The sequence below is a fragment of the Brachyistius frenatus genome, unplaced genomic scaffold (assembly GCF_029030835.1).
Source record: "Brachyistius frenatus isolate BFR_SWC_R1_liver_20210118 unplaced genomic scaffold, ASM2903083v1 Contig_201, whole genome shotgun sequence".
Lineage (NCBI taxonomy): Eukaryota > Metazoa > Chordata > Actinopteri > Embiotocidae > Brachyistius > Brachyistius frenatus.
In genome coordinates this window covers 468,997-481,663 of record NW_027210800.1, presented here as the reverse complement: position 1 = coordinate 481,663, position 12,667 = coordinate 468,997, and the positions used below count along the sequence as shown (strand labels likewise).

General features: G+C 45.5%; 1 protein-coding gene across 4 annotated transcripts in view; it reads right to left on the bottom strand.

The window, feature by feature from the left end:
* The window catches only part of LOC138632947 (AT-rich interactive domain-containing protein 1B-like), a 158,672-nt gene that overhangs the window by 125,146 nt on the left and 20,859 nt on the right, over nucleotides 1–12,667 (bottom strand). For all 4 annotated transcript variants that reach the window (XM_069718869.1, XM_069718871.1, XM_069718872.1 and 1 more), the window contains exon 2: nucleotides 9,614–9,817. In XM_069718869.1, coding sequence (XP_069574970.1) covers nucleotides 9,614–9,817 — 204 coding nt within the window. The remainder of the gene's footprint in view (nucleotides 1–9,613; nucleotides 9,818–12,667) is intronic.

The window sequence follows — 12,667 nt, the reverse complement described above, 5'->3', positions numbered from 1 at the left end:
CAGCAACACAAGTGCATTAAAGACAACAAGACTAATAGTATAATAACAGAAGGCGCTAGCGCTGCGTCTGCTGGAGTCGCTCATCGGTAATATGAATATCAACTCCCTCCATTTCTGCTACGTATACAGTTGACATCCTCAGAAACCCATTAGAGGTCTCACATCCGAGCTGAGCTGGTAGAGCCGGCGAAAGGTTATCGTTCCACTCTGGACCAAAACAAATCATCCACCTTCCTCAGCTGTGTGGTGATAAGATCAGCCACTCAGCCGCTACGTGCACTCGTGAACCGCAGACGAAGGTGAGTCCCTTAATGAAATGCGAGGCGTCGGCATCAAAAGTCTCATGATTAAACATAAGGGAAAGAAGAGGGGACGCATCACTATTCTCATGATAGCACCCGCATCCCGCATCCTCCCTACCCCCCATCCGCCCTCTACCCCCCACCCCCGCCCCTCCAAGGTGACGGCACTCTTCATCTCTTTGATCTCGCTCCTCCCACTCCTCATCCGTCGGGAGAACATGGACATCAGGAGTGAGCTGCCCTTGGAGGAGCGAGAGGAGGATGGAGGGGCGGGAGGAGGGTTGTGGAGTGGTGACATACCGGCAGCCTGAACTCTGACACATCAAGACAAAACTGAATAGAAAACTAATTGTATGAAGCACGGCACACTTCATGTAGACAGCAGTTTATTTAATCCCCGCATGAAAACACAAGGCTGCTATTCAACGACTGACTCTTTGACCCGTTGATAACATCAAATCGTTCTGACGGCGAGTGAAAGCGAGTAGATGGTGTTGCCATCGACTGAAACACACCCAGGCCTGTTTTTAGATTTTTTTTATATCTTCATCTTGGATCCCTTTCTGAAGACTGCCAAATGTTGCTCTCTTGCTCTCTGCCCCCCCGTCTGTCTGTCTGTCTTTATTTTTCTCTTACTCTAATTCGCTGTTTCTCACATCAATTGATGTTTAAAAGAAAAAAACAACAAAGAGGCCACTCGTTGAAGGCGTTTTATTGCTCGGTGACTGCAGCTCGCTGCGGTTCTGTTGTTCCAGGCACAGCCATAATGGAGATATTTGGAGAGGCAGAGCAGGGCAGGTTAATGCTCTCTGTAATGCGTGTGTGAACAGCAATTTAGCTTTTTTTTTTTCTGTATTTTTTTTGCGAGAGGCTCTGGGCCCAGTGCCACCGGCTCAAATGTTTTCCCCTGCTAAACTCCTGACCCCAATCTGAGGCCAAGAAAGGCAGAAGAGACGTGGAAATTGAGAAAGAGGCAAAGACAAAAAAGCAAATGTGATGCATTGATGTAGGGGTCAAAAATGGATCTGAATACGAGAGAGGGAAGTGAAGCGGGTTCAGCGATGCTGAAGTTGCAGGCGGTTTCCCTAAAGAATGAGAGAGACTGATAAATAGCTTATCAATCGCTTGAAATGTCTTCCAACAGAATTCCTCAATGTTGAATGTCGAAGGGGAAAGAGAAACCGAGTACAAGATCTACCTCAAACCATATTCACTCTTGACAGATTGAAAATAATCATCAAATTACGGAGGAAAGAAAGCTCGTGACACATGTAAACATCACATCTGAGCACTAAATAGCCCCGCCACGTCTCTCAGATCAATCATTTCACAACACGGCGGCTCGGCTCATTTCTCACCGCTCGCTGTGATGACAGGCTCGAACTTGTGTAGGAGTCATGTCAATTACATCTGAACGGGGGAGGAGGGAGAGGGAAGGGGAAGGGGGGAAGGGAGGGTTGCTTTCTAGTTGAAATACACTTTTGCACCATTGGCGGTCACCGTGAGCTCAGGAGATTATACTGGTGTTTGACGAGCCCCCGCTGGGAGGCCGTCTCTCCTGGACGCCGACACGCCGAGGAGGCGTCGCCTTGTTAAACGGATTGTTGACATCCGTCTGCTGGAGATGTGATGACGACGGGGTCACGGGGTCACGGTCTTCATCCTGAAGAGTCCGTGAATCTGTCTCCTTCTAGAAGAATCAACACATTAATGCCGATCCTTCTGGGACGGACTGATTATTTATCTCCCTGTAATTAGCGCTAAACTTCAAAAACTGTTGTTGCTATAAGGGAGGGGGGTCATATTAATATTTAGGTCAACTTATATTTAGTTAGTCGAGACTGAAGATGTTCTTCGAAGTCTATAGTCTTTAAAAATAGGCCCCATCTTCATCTTCAGTGTAACACCAAGCGGAGGGAAGCGAGCTGAATCTCGGTAACACCTTGATCATGCCAATCTACGCCTTCTCAGATCTGTTTTCAAATGTTGACGGCGTGTCACATCTCCTCACTTCTCCGTTCTACAGTACAAACGAAGAAGCGGAGATGCCGGAGCAGACTTGACCTGCGTAAAAATCTATCTCTAATCTGGATGAAAACTGAGATGAATTCTCGGTGAGCCAATTAGAGCAGCGACTAATCCCCTTGTAACTCCGCAAAGATGGAAAAGCATCCCTTTCTTTGCTCTCTCCTCCTCACTCCCTCCGTTTCGCACCACTTTCATCTCTCTGCTCTTTTATCTTATCAATAAGCACATATAGAGCGCCGCAGACACGGAGCGTCGAGCACGGATCTGTAAAAGAAAAAAACGGAAACAAAACACGCCGTTAGTGACGTTTTACAACGACTGCCTGCTTTCAACACCGAATCATATGAAACCCCAACATTACTGCAGCTTTCTGAGCGGGAATGATGGAGTTTGCTGCTCGTACAAGTAATGCAACAGCAGGAAATAAGTGACAGCTGGGTTTGTAATATAACTAATGTGGAATCCACAGGGTCTCATCATATCGCCAGTCTCTTGTCCTACATCCCTGCTACCTTCGTACTTTTTGTTTTACCGTAGGTTCAGCATACAGACTCTTTACATCGGTGTGATTGATAGCATCACTCCTGAGAATCGGGGAGTCGTCTTCGTCCCCTCTTTCTAGTTAATGGCCACATCGCATGGGTTTCACGTGGCGTTTGATTGGCTGAGAGCCACTCCACAGCAGTGGGGTAATAAAAGTTACAAATGAGAGCAGGCTATTAGAGCCATTGACGTGCGTAGGCTAGCTCACTAATTAATTGATCCTGAAACTTCATCTATTCTGTAGCCAGAGAGGAACCCCTAATTAATCAGCCTTTCCATATCGTTGTCCTCCTTTCTTTCAATCCTGTTCTTCTCTGCCCCCCCCCCCCCACACACACTTCCCTCTCCCTCCTAATGTCTTGTTTAATTGTGAGCTGAAGCTGCCCAGGGTCCCGGGGGTTGGCGTGCCGTGCAGGTCTGGAGTTGTTGCAAAGACAGAAGAAAGAAAAGTGCACGTTGTGTGTATCTGTGTGGACAAGATGTGGACTTGGAACGGCGAGCCTGCGATGTTTCAAGAGCCTTTCCAAAAGGGGCGTGCTGTGATGAGGCTGGAGTGGTCCCCTTTGTACCCCACCCCCACCCACCCTCCTCTCCCTCCATCTTTCCTGGCAGAGGGGCTGATTTATTGGGGCTTCCCAGCCATCCGTCAGAGGCAGCAGCGCTGGCTGCATTAACCCCAGAGACAACCCCAGCGCCTGGGGCCCCTAAGTGCTTCCAAGTGGCCCTCACTCTCTCCGTTGGTGAGGACCCCCCCCCCCCCTGCCCAGGCTCAATCGATGTAGTAAATTACCCATCTAACTCCTTTAAGTCGATAATCCACAAGATGATGTTTGGACCAACAAGGATTTTTACAGCTTTTTGTCTTAATGGAAACTTAAAACAAGTATTTGATGCTAATGTAGGGAATATTTACAAATGCTGTTATATTTGTTGGCATTTGGAGTGTGGTAAAATTCAGAAGTAATGGCTGGTCTGAATCAATATTTACCAAAGGGGGTGGAAACATAACATGCTTCCAAGGTCTGAAAACACCTGCAACCTACAGAGGTGTTGTCCCTTCTTCACTGACGAGAAACATTAAATCCCACATGTAAATAATAAAAAGACAGCTGACTTCCATCCAGCCAATCAGTTTCAGGGTACTGGTGTCGTTCATGGTAGCTTACGGTCTCACTGTAACGACTTACTGGGACTCTGCCATCGTTAATGTCGTCAGTAAAACCAGCTGGAACCAAGTGAACTGTTTCATGTCGATCACGAAGAGCAACTCTGAGATTAAAAAGTGAGTTCATGCAGTGGAACTTCACGGAAAGCAAAAGACTTTGATTCAAGGTCGGAAAATGGTTTGAGGGTGAAATATGCCCCCCCACCCCCTTTTCTCAGTCTTTATTTCTATTGTCAGTGTATTGAAAGGAGAAACACAAGCACACGATTACTGTGCTATTGTTACTATTACTACGGTATGGTTACGACCTCAGTCGCTCTAATGAGGCACCTGTGGAGAACATACAGAATATCTGCCCCACATTGGATGCTCGTGCTGTCTGTATTTAGGTTCACCTGACTGACCTTTCAGCTCGCCTGCTTTTAATCAAGTGCTAATTAAAAGTCCCTTCTGGATCCAATAAATCACAGTGCGTTCCTTTTGGGAATGTAAAACCTTCTCTGTCTGAAATTTCACCCCAAACACCCCTTAAGTTGGATTTCTGACTGAGAAAGTAGGAAAAACCTCAACAACATCGACTTCAAAATTCAAGATGGTTCCTCAACACGTCAACCGTACAGGAAAGCAGTGGAAATACTGTTTATTAGCTCTTCTTTCTGGTTTGTCGACGGTGTTTCTATGTGCAAAATACTGCATAATGGGTTGTAATGAACTGGTATTTCTAATAATGACTGGAGGCCATTACAATCATTTAGATATGGTTAAGATGTTTACAATCAAAAATAGTGGAAACTATGAAAGCATTAGCCTGGAACCCATTCTTCTCCGTGGCTCTAATGGATCACTTACAGTAGTCTCTGTGATGGGTCTTTTTCACTGCAGACATTTGGACTTGCCATTGTAGGAAAGAAGCAGATATTATTCATGTTTTCTCTATTATTCACGTGTTCCACTCAACCGGTTCAGCGTGGCAGTCGGAGAGCATGCACACAATACCAGGACCCTAAAACCGATGCAGCCAAATGGAACACAGACATCATTTATTTCATTTATTACAGCTGTGCTTTTTCTACTGCAACATGTAGAAAATGTCTTCAATGAAAACGGCATATCCTGTTGCTACACCGCAAAAAGAGCTCTATGTAGATTTAATTACTGCTGCCGTTGAACTGTTTCATTTAAATAACAGCTTAATGGAGTGTGCACAACTATTTACATAAAGGAATAAAATGCAGACGTGACAAAGTTACTTCACAATGGTTTAGTTTTGTGGTTTTCGCTGTTTCAAACACGCACAAAAAAAAACAACACTCGCAAACATGTTGTGTTGCAGAAATGTGACATGAAATGAATCCAAACAGAGGAGAGCCATCTTTGAGTGTTGCTTATAGTGGAGGAATGTACACAGCTGTCGTCCAGCTGAAAAGAATACAGACGCGCTTTATAAAGAACAGAGGCGTTATTTTTCTCTTTCTTTCCCCTGATAATTACACAATGAGAACAGGTTTGTGGAGCGATGTTGTGGTTTGTGTGCTGAACAGGTGGCGGGTCAGCCACATTTCTACTTGACTTTAAATGCTTGGCTTCTATTAAGTTGGCCCAGTGTGCAAGGAACAAACAGCCAACACTGGTAATGGCTTCTGCCTGACTCATTGACACATTCACCCCCCCCCCACCTCCCCACCTCCACACACTCCTCCCTTTTTCGTCTTTCTCTCTCTCCCCTTCATTTCCCAGGATATCTTTTTTTTCTCCTGCTCTTTCTCATACTCCATCACCCCTCCCCTCTTTTCACATCAAACACTAATGTTTCCTTCAAATTCCTTTCCCTCTCCATCTGCCAACTTTGACATCACAGGAAATTACGCTCAGAATTGGCGGCAGTGTTTTTTTCTTCTTCTTCTTCTTTTTTTTTTCTTTTTTCTCGTTTTCAACTTCATTCCACTTCCCAAACAGACGCCTTTCTCGTGTGGCCTGTCATCCCCAAGACACCTGCCTCCTTCTTCTGCTTCCTCCTCTTTCTCTTCTTTCTTTCCTTGAGCTGATATATTTGTTCTGGCTCCCATCACTCAAAACACACACACACACACACACACACACACACACACACACACACACACACACACACACACACACACACACACACACACACACACACACACACACACACACACACACACGCAGTCTCTTACACTATTTCACATGCACACTCTGTCTCTCGCCCTCCCTGACACTCAAACTGTCTCTCACTAACATGCATGCCGACGCAGCATGACGCTAACTACGCCCAATGCAACTTCTAGGCTTATTTGCTGGAGGCAGGTGGGGAAGATGAGGCTGTTTTTTTTCTGTCTCTCAGACATCAACAGTGAGATTGGCGTCGGTGCTTGCTTCCTACGGCTGGATTAAGGAAAGGAGGCCATGAGTGGAGTACTTAATTGGAAGTGAAATGCAGTGCTGTGCATGTGTGTGAGTGCACGTATGGTTACATCAGCGTGGGGATAGATGCACGGTCTGTGAATGCATTCCTGTGATTTCATACAGATAACACCAGACATTCAGCTCGGGGGCCTGAACAGGTAAACACGGTCCCCCAGAAACTATGAGTCAACCTGGATTCAAGGGTCAGCCATCGCCTCCGGGTTACACACACAGTGAGCATGTTTACAAGAACACCAATAAGCCTTTTCCACCGCCGACATCCAGATGAAGGAAACGGTTCAGTCGAGGTGTTTGCATGAATTATAAGAAAAGTCTTTTTGTACGTTCTCACCCTCTCTCCTCTCCTGCACAAGTTTGTTTGTGGATGTGTCAAAATTACAGTTAGCATCATAGCACTGGGGGGGGTGAGGTGTGTGTGTGTGTGTGGGGGGGGGGGGGAATGTCAACTATCTTAAAAAACTAATCACATGGCTAAATATCTCCAGGGATAAAATAAATGATAAAATAGGTGTTTCTATAATTCCAAAATAAAACACTTGAAATAAGTGCTGCTCTAATCAGGAGTAATCACACTATTTTTGATGATATGATAACTCCAGTGGATGAAACATACATATTCCTGTGGACTTCTTATTTAAAACAAATAAGGCTTAATTTTAGCTGAATTTAATCACAGTAATAAAAGGCAGTCAAAGAAGACATTTTGTTCCACTGTTACCCCCCCCCCCACCATCACACACACACACACATGGTCCCTCAGTCCCGTGGAAATCAGAGATAGATGTACACACATCCTTGTTGACGTCACGTTGCCTGGCAACATCCCAGCATGCTCGGCAGTGACAAGCTGAGGTCTCAGCCCTGAAGTGCGATGCATCATGGGAGATTGTGTGTGCTGCGTCTTACATCACCCACGGTGCCCCTTGCTGATGCAGCTGATCCTGGGACAGTTGTGCAACATCTGGGTTGAAGAAAAAAAAAAAGGGCAGGATGCCACGTTCTCCTCCTTCAGACACGACGGCAACAAGTCTTTTGACGTCTTGTCAATTAACAGTCGCTTTAAGAATTGATTTATGGTAAATTTTGCAGCACGTATGTGAAGCGTTCATTTTTCAGACCCCCCTCCCCCCTCCTTCAGACCCCTGACCGCTTTTCTGTAGGTGAGGCTCATTACGCTCATCTGAGAGTGTGGAATTAAACCTCCTCCTCCGAACTCATTACTGTGAGCTAGATTTCACCGGCTGCAGATAGGCAATGCGGTGGTGCTGCTTTTAAAGCCAGAGCCAGATAATTAGAAACTTTAGAAGAGCGGTTCCCATGGCTATAGCCGGAGTGAACAACTAATTCTATTTGAACTAATTACATTCCATAACGCTAGGCAGTGATTGCTACCCCAACCACAGCCTCCCCTATGTAATACGCCCGAGGATTTCATCACACAACAGCACCAGGATGTATTTTTGAGTGTGTGACTGACTGTACGTCATAATGGATCGGCATTACTCTCCATGCACAGCGTGTCTTCACATACACACCCCGCTCGCTCCCAGTTGTGTGTATTTCATACCGCAAAACCCCTGATGAGGCTCAGTAGAGCACATTTTGGGGGGAGTGTTGACATCATCAAACTGCGTCAGAGGAGGTTTTAGACCTGCAGCGATGAAGTCTGAGTTTCAGGACCGCAGACTGAATGTGTGTCGGGTTTAAGCCACATTACACGCTCTCGCTAAGACAACTCTTTACCTCAGAAGGAACTCCATCAGACATCATTTGAGAAAAAAAAATGATAACTGATGCAATAGAGGCCAATATATATTTTAAGAACACAGTATGAGTTCAGATCCAACACGTACTGGTTCATCTGTAATTTATCTGTAAGACCAACCGAGATATTTTAATTCCTCAGACGTCAGAAAGGACACGAATAAACTAACTTCCCAGCGTCCCTATTTGTTAATTCCTTCCCCATTTAACAATGTTTTCCTCAGAAAAGTGCGTATTTCCACTGCATAATGTGAAAGAATGTTTCTTCTCTGCATCTTCACACATCTGTACACCATTTTCAGACAATACAGGAAGTCTGTCGGCTCGTTTGCGTTCCTCTCCTCCTCTTTCTTTTTGTGGTCATGCGATGTGTGGAAGCTCGCTCGCCTCCCACTGAGAGGTGTTCAAGTCCAGGCCAAGAGACCCGGCTGACTAAATATAGCAGGCAGTGACAGCAGGAAACATCCCCCCCCCCCACACACACACACACACCCTCTGTGGCGCTCAGTGCTGCTGTTTCACCACAAAACTGCACAGATGAAACTAAATGGTCTCTCACACACACACACACACACACACACACACACACACACACACACACACACACACACACACACACACACACACACACACACACACACACACACACACACACACACACCCTTCCAGTCCAAATGGGATTTACTTAAGACTCAATAAAGCAGACAGAAGCACTATTGTCTCCAACACAGACCTATTGTGCTGCACAGAGACGTGACGTGGGCCGACTGTGCTGCATCTATGTTTACTACACAGAGAGCATTCCATACAAACCCTGGAATCAAACACACACACAAATAAATAATCAAGTGCACAAACACACCATCAAACCAGCATTAACAACGAACATCCTAACACACATAACACTCATACCTCACACCATCCCGCTCCGGAGGGAGTCTAACAGGAGCTGAGTGATGAACGGGAGTGACACCGCCACATGTCTGGGTGGGAAATGTGCTGCCTGGTATTTTAGGCTGCATCTCAAATCGAACATGCCAAGCCTTCAGGGGAAAATCGCTGGAGAATGTTCACGGCGAGAAGCACATGTCCCATCGCAATATCGCTTCTAATACCAGCTACAATATCTGGAACGGCACTGCAGAGAGGGTTGATTCATTCAGGAAGCACACACACACACACACACACACACACACACACACACACACACACACACACACACACACACACACACACACGCACACACACACACACACACACACACACACACACACACACACACACACACACACACACACACACACACACGCGCGCACACATGCACACATGCACACACTCAGAGGTAAAACATTTGGGCTTGTTGACATACCTGCTGTTGGGGATACTGCATCCCGCCCAAGCCCATTTGGCCCCTCCCCTGCATGCTCATTGGATATCGATGCGGAGGAGGCGACGTGTATGGCTGGCTGGGGGTGTAAGTCCCGCCCCCTGGCTGCTGTGCGGTGGAGTAGGGATTGTTGGCCATGCCGTACCCCTGTGAGCGCTTCATGGCCATGAAGTCCATGGAGGCCACCTGTAGACAGAAAAGAGAGATTAATGATCCGGCATCAGCATTTCTGTTTTGGCAAACATTTGACATTCATTCATGACGGTGCATTGTGATTGGCTGAGAGGTGTTCAAATGAATGTCTGCCAAGTTGGAAACCCTAACTAAACCCACTTAGCGTACACACTTCAAACCACAGCCAGCACTGATTTATTTTATTATGGCACAATGAGAGGAAGCTTTAAATTGATGTCTACAGATCATAAATGATCGCCAAATGGAATTAAGTAAGCAAAGCATCAGGAGCAAACTTTCCCTGGAGGAGGGCCAAAATAAAATGATTTAATTAAAACCTAAAGCTTGTATCTTTGTTTTAATGCCTGAAGGAGCTTTCAAAATGTTGTTTAAAGTGATGGGAAGCAGTGGCAATAAATACCGCAATGGCCTTGTTCCCACATCCACGCAGCCTTCCCTTCGCACTCTCTGGTGGGAATAGTGAGGTATTAAAAAAAAAAGAAAGGGTGAGGACAATGTGGATGCGGGAGTCCAAACTTTACAATTAAAAAATGTGGAGAGGCATTTTAAGCTTGCAACTTCAAATCCCAGGAGGGAATTGGAGGCATCGGAGCCGGCCGTGTACCTGCTCACAGCCTCACCTGGGGAACCGGCTTCACATGGAAGAAAGAGAACGTGCCGACTAAGGGCAATTTATTCCATTGTGAAGTATTTCAGAGCCATTTTTGGGGTTGTTTGGGGTCTCGGTTAACCGTTGGAAAATTCCAGTACAGTGTGTCGGGGTAATGCCGATCCGTCACCCGTAGCGACGTGTTTGTCTGTCTGCCGGTCAGATAATGTGGAGTTCTTCTATCTTCCCCGTCTCCTCTCATGCTTTCCCCCTTTTGTCTCCGCAGTGTAGGATCATGAGCGATTTATGACATTTTGTTCCAACTGTTACTTACTTACACACACACACACACACACACACACACACACACACACACACACACACACACACACACACACACACACACACACACACACACACACACACACACACACACAGTCTCACCACTTCTCTCTCATCTCAAACTGCTACCCCCCCCCTCCTCCACCACCACCCGCTCCCTCCTCAGTTCCCTCCCATCTCCCCAACTCAATATCACCTCGTCTATCGTAGAGGAGAAATGGTCGCTGCCTCATATTGCCAGGCTAATATCAAGAAGAGATGTCAGGGGATGGGAGCACTTTATTCAGCAGGTTACGTGTGGACGGTTACAGCGCTCCAGCTTTAAAGTGGTTTTGTCTACCGAGGCATGTGCGTGGAGCAGTTTGGACTATTTCACAGCGTATGGAAGACAGAGAGAGATGAAAAAAAAAAAAAAAGAGTGTTTGGGTAGTGAGAGAGATGGAGTAAGAAAGCTGGAGAGGGAGGGATGAGTGTTCTTGAGTGTCTAAAGGTATTTCACAGCATGGGAGGTGTGTGTGAGGAGAGGGGGGGTTATTCTGCAAAGGTTCACCTCACCAGGATTTCAAGAGTCTAATCCTGACAAAGAGAAAAAATGTCTCTGACATTTACTGATGTGTGTTTTAATACAAGGTTGTAGCCCCGCTCGTGAATTGCAGGGAACTGTTGCTCTTTACTTTGTCCTCCTTCATGTATGAAACTGCTAATAAGTGAATCATTCCCTTAGTTGCAGCAGCTAAAGTCACCGAGTGCTCCAGCAGTGAGGATCTAAAATAAAACATTTAAGTATCGCACCGAACTGGCATTGAACAAAATGACAAAATCATCAGCAGCATTAGATTGAAGCACATTAGGGGATAATTAAAGTCATGAGCCATTGTGCGTAAAACTGGTTTAAAAATGTTCCTGGTAGAAAAATCATTTGTATTTTGAAATACTGATGGATGAACTAAAAGGAGACCTATTGTGCTCATTTCCAGGAGTTCCATTGTATTCGGAGACTCCACTCGAGTAACTTTGCGTGATTCACAGTTTAAAAAAATCCTTCCTTATTTTATTCTGGCCTTTTAATCAGGTCCTCAGTTTGTCCTCCAACCGGTTCGGCTCCTGTCTCTTTAACAGCCCCCTCCCTGAAAACCCAGCTGATTAGGAAACATCAAGGAAGCCCGTGGAGGGGCAGCATGATTAACCCTACCTCATCATCAGAAGAAATCTCAATCTAGTACAATAATTTATTGTGCTTGATTGGAAAAGGCAACTTCTCAAATAAATCCATAGGCAACACGTTTGTTCCCGAATGCGATCTGGAAAACAAAAGTGGACGGCACAAACATCACAGCATCACAAATGACAGCAGGATATTTGATAAACATCACGCTCATTATCATCTCACATAACAGTGAATTTAGTTTTTCAATTATAAGTTGAGTGAAACATTTGTCTCTCCTAATAAGTGTGAATATGGGAAATGTACTAAACTGTAGTTTAACAGGTTTTGTCTTTGAATATTTTCCCTTCAGTATAACTGCTTTTGATATTATAGACAGCCTGAGTGCAGCTGGAGAGGCGTGTCCTCGTACTCCATGACATGATGTACCTGCAGCAGATGACAGTGTAAAGAAATCCATGACTGGTTTTCAACAAACTGACGTCAGATCATTGCTAACCGAGCGTTAGCAGTCTGATGATGTCATTTGACTTGACGTTTTATTGCTCAGTAAGAAGTGACTAATAACTTAATTCTGAATGCTGCTGAAACGGAGTCGGTCCGGCAACACAGAGTTAAACTGAGGCAACATCAAAGCAGAAATTTGTTTAGAGCATTTTTGATGTTCTCAAATTGATGCCGGTCATACGTTTCTAAAGTAGCGTTAATGGTGTTTCTGCTCGAGTAAAAGGGCAACGCATGACCT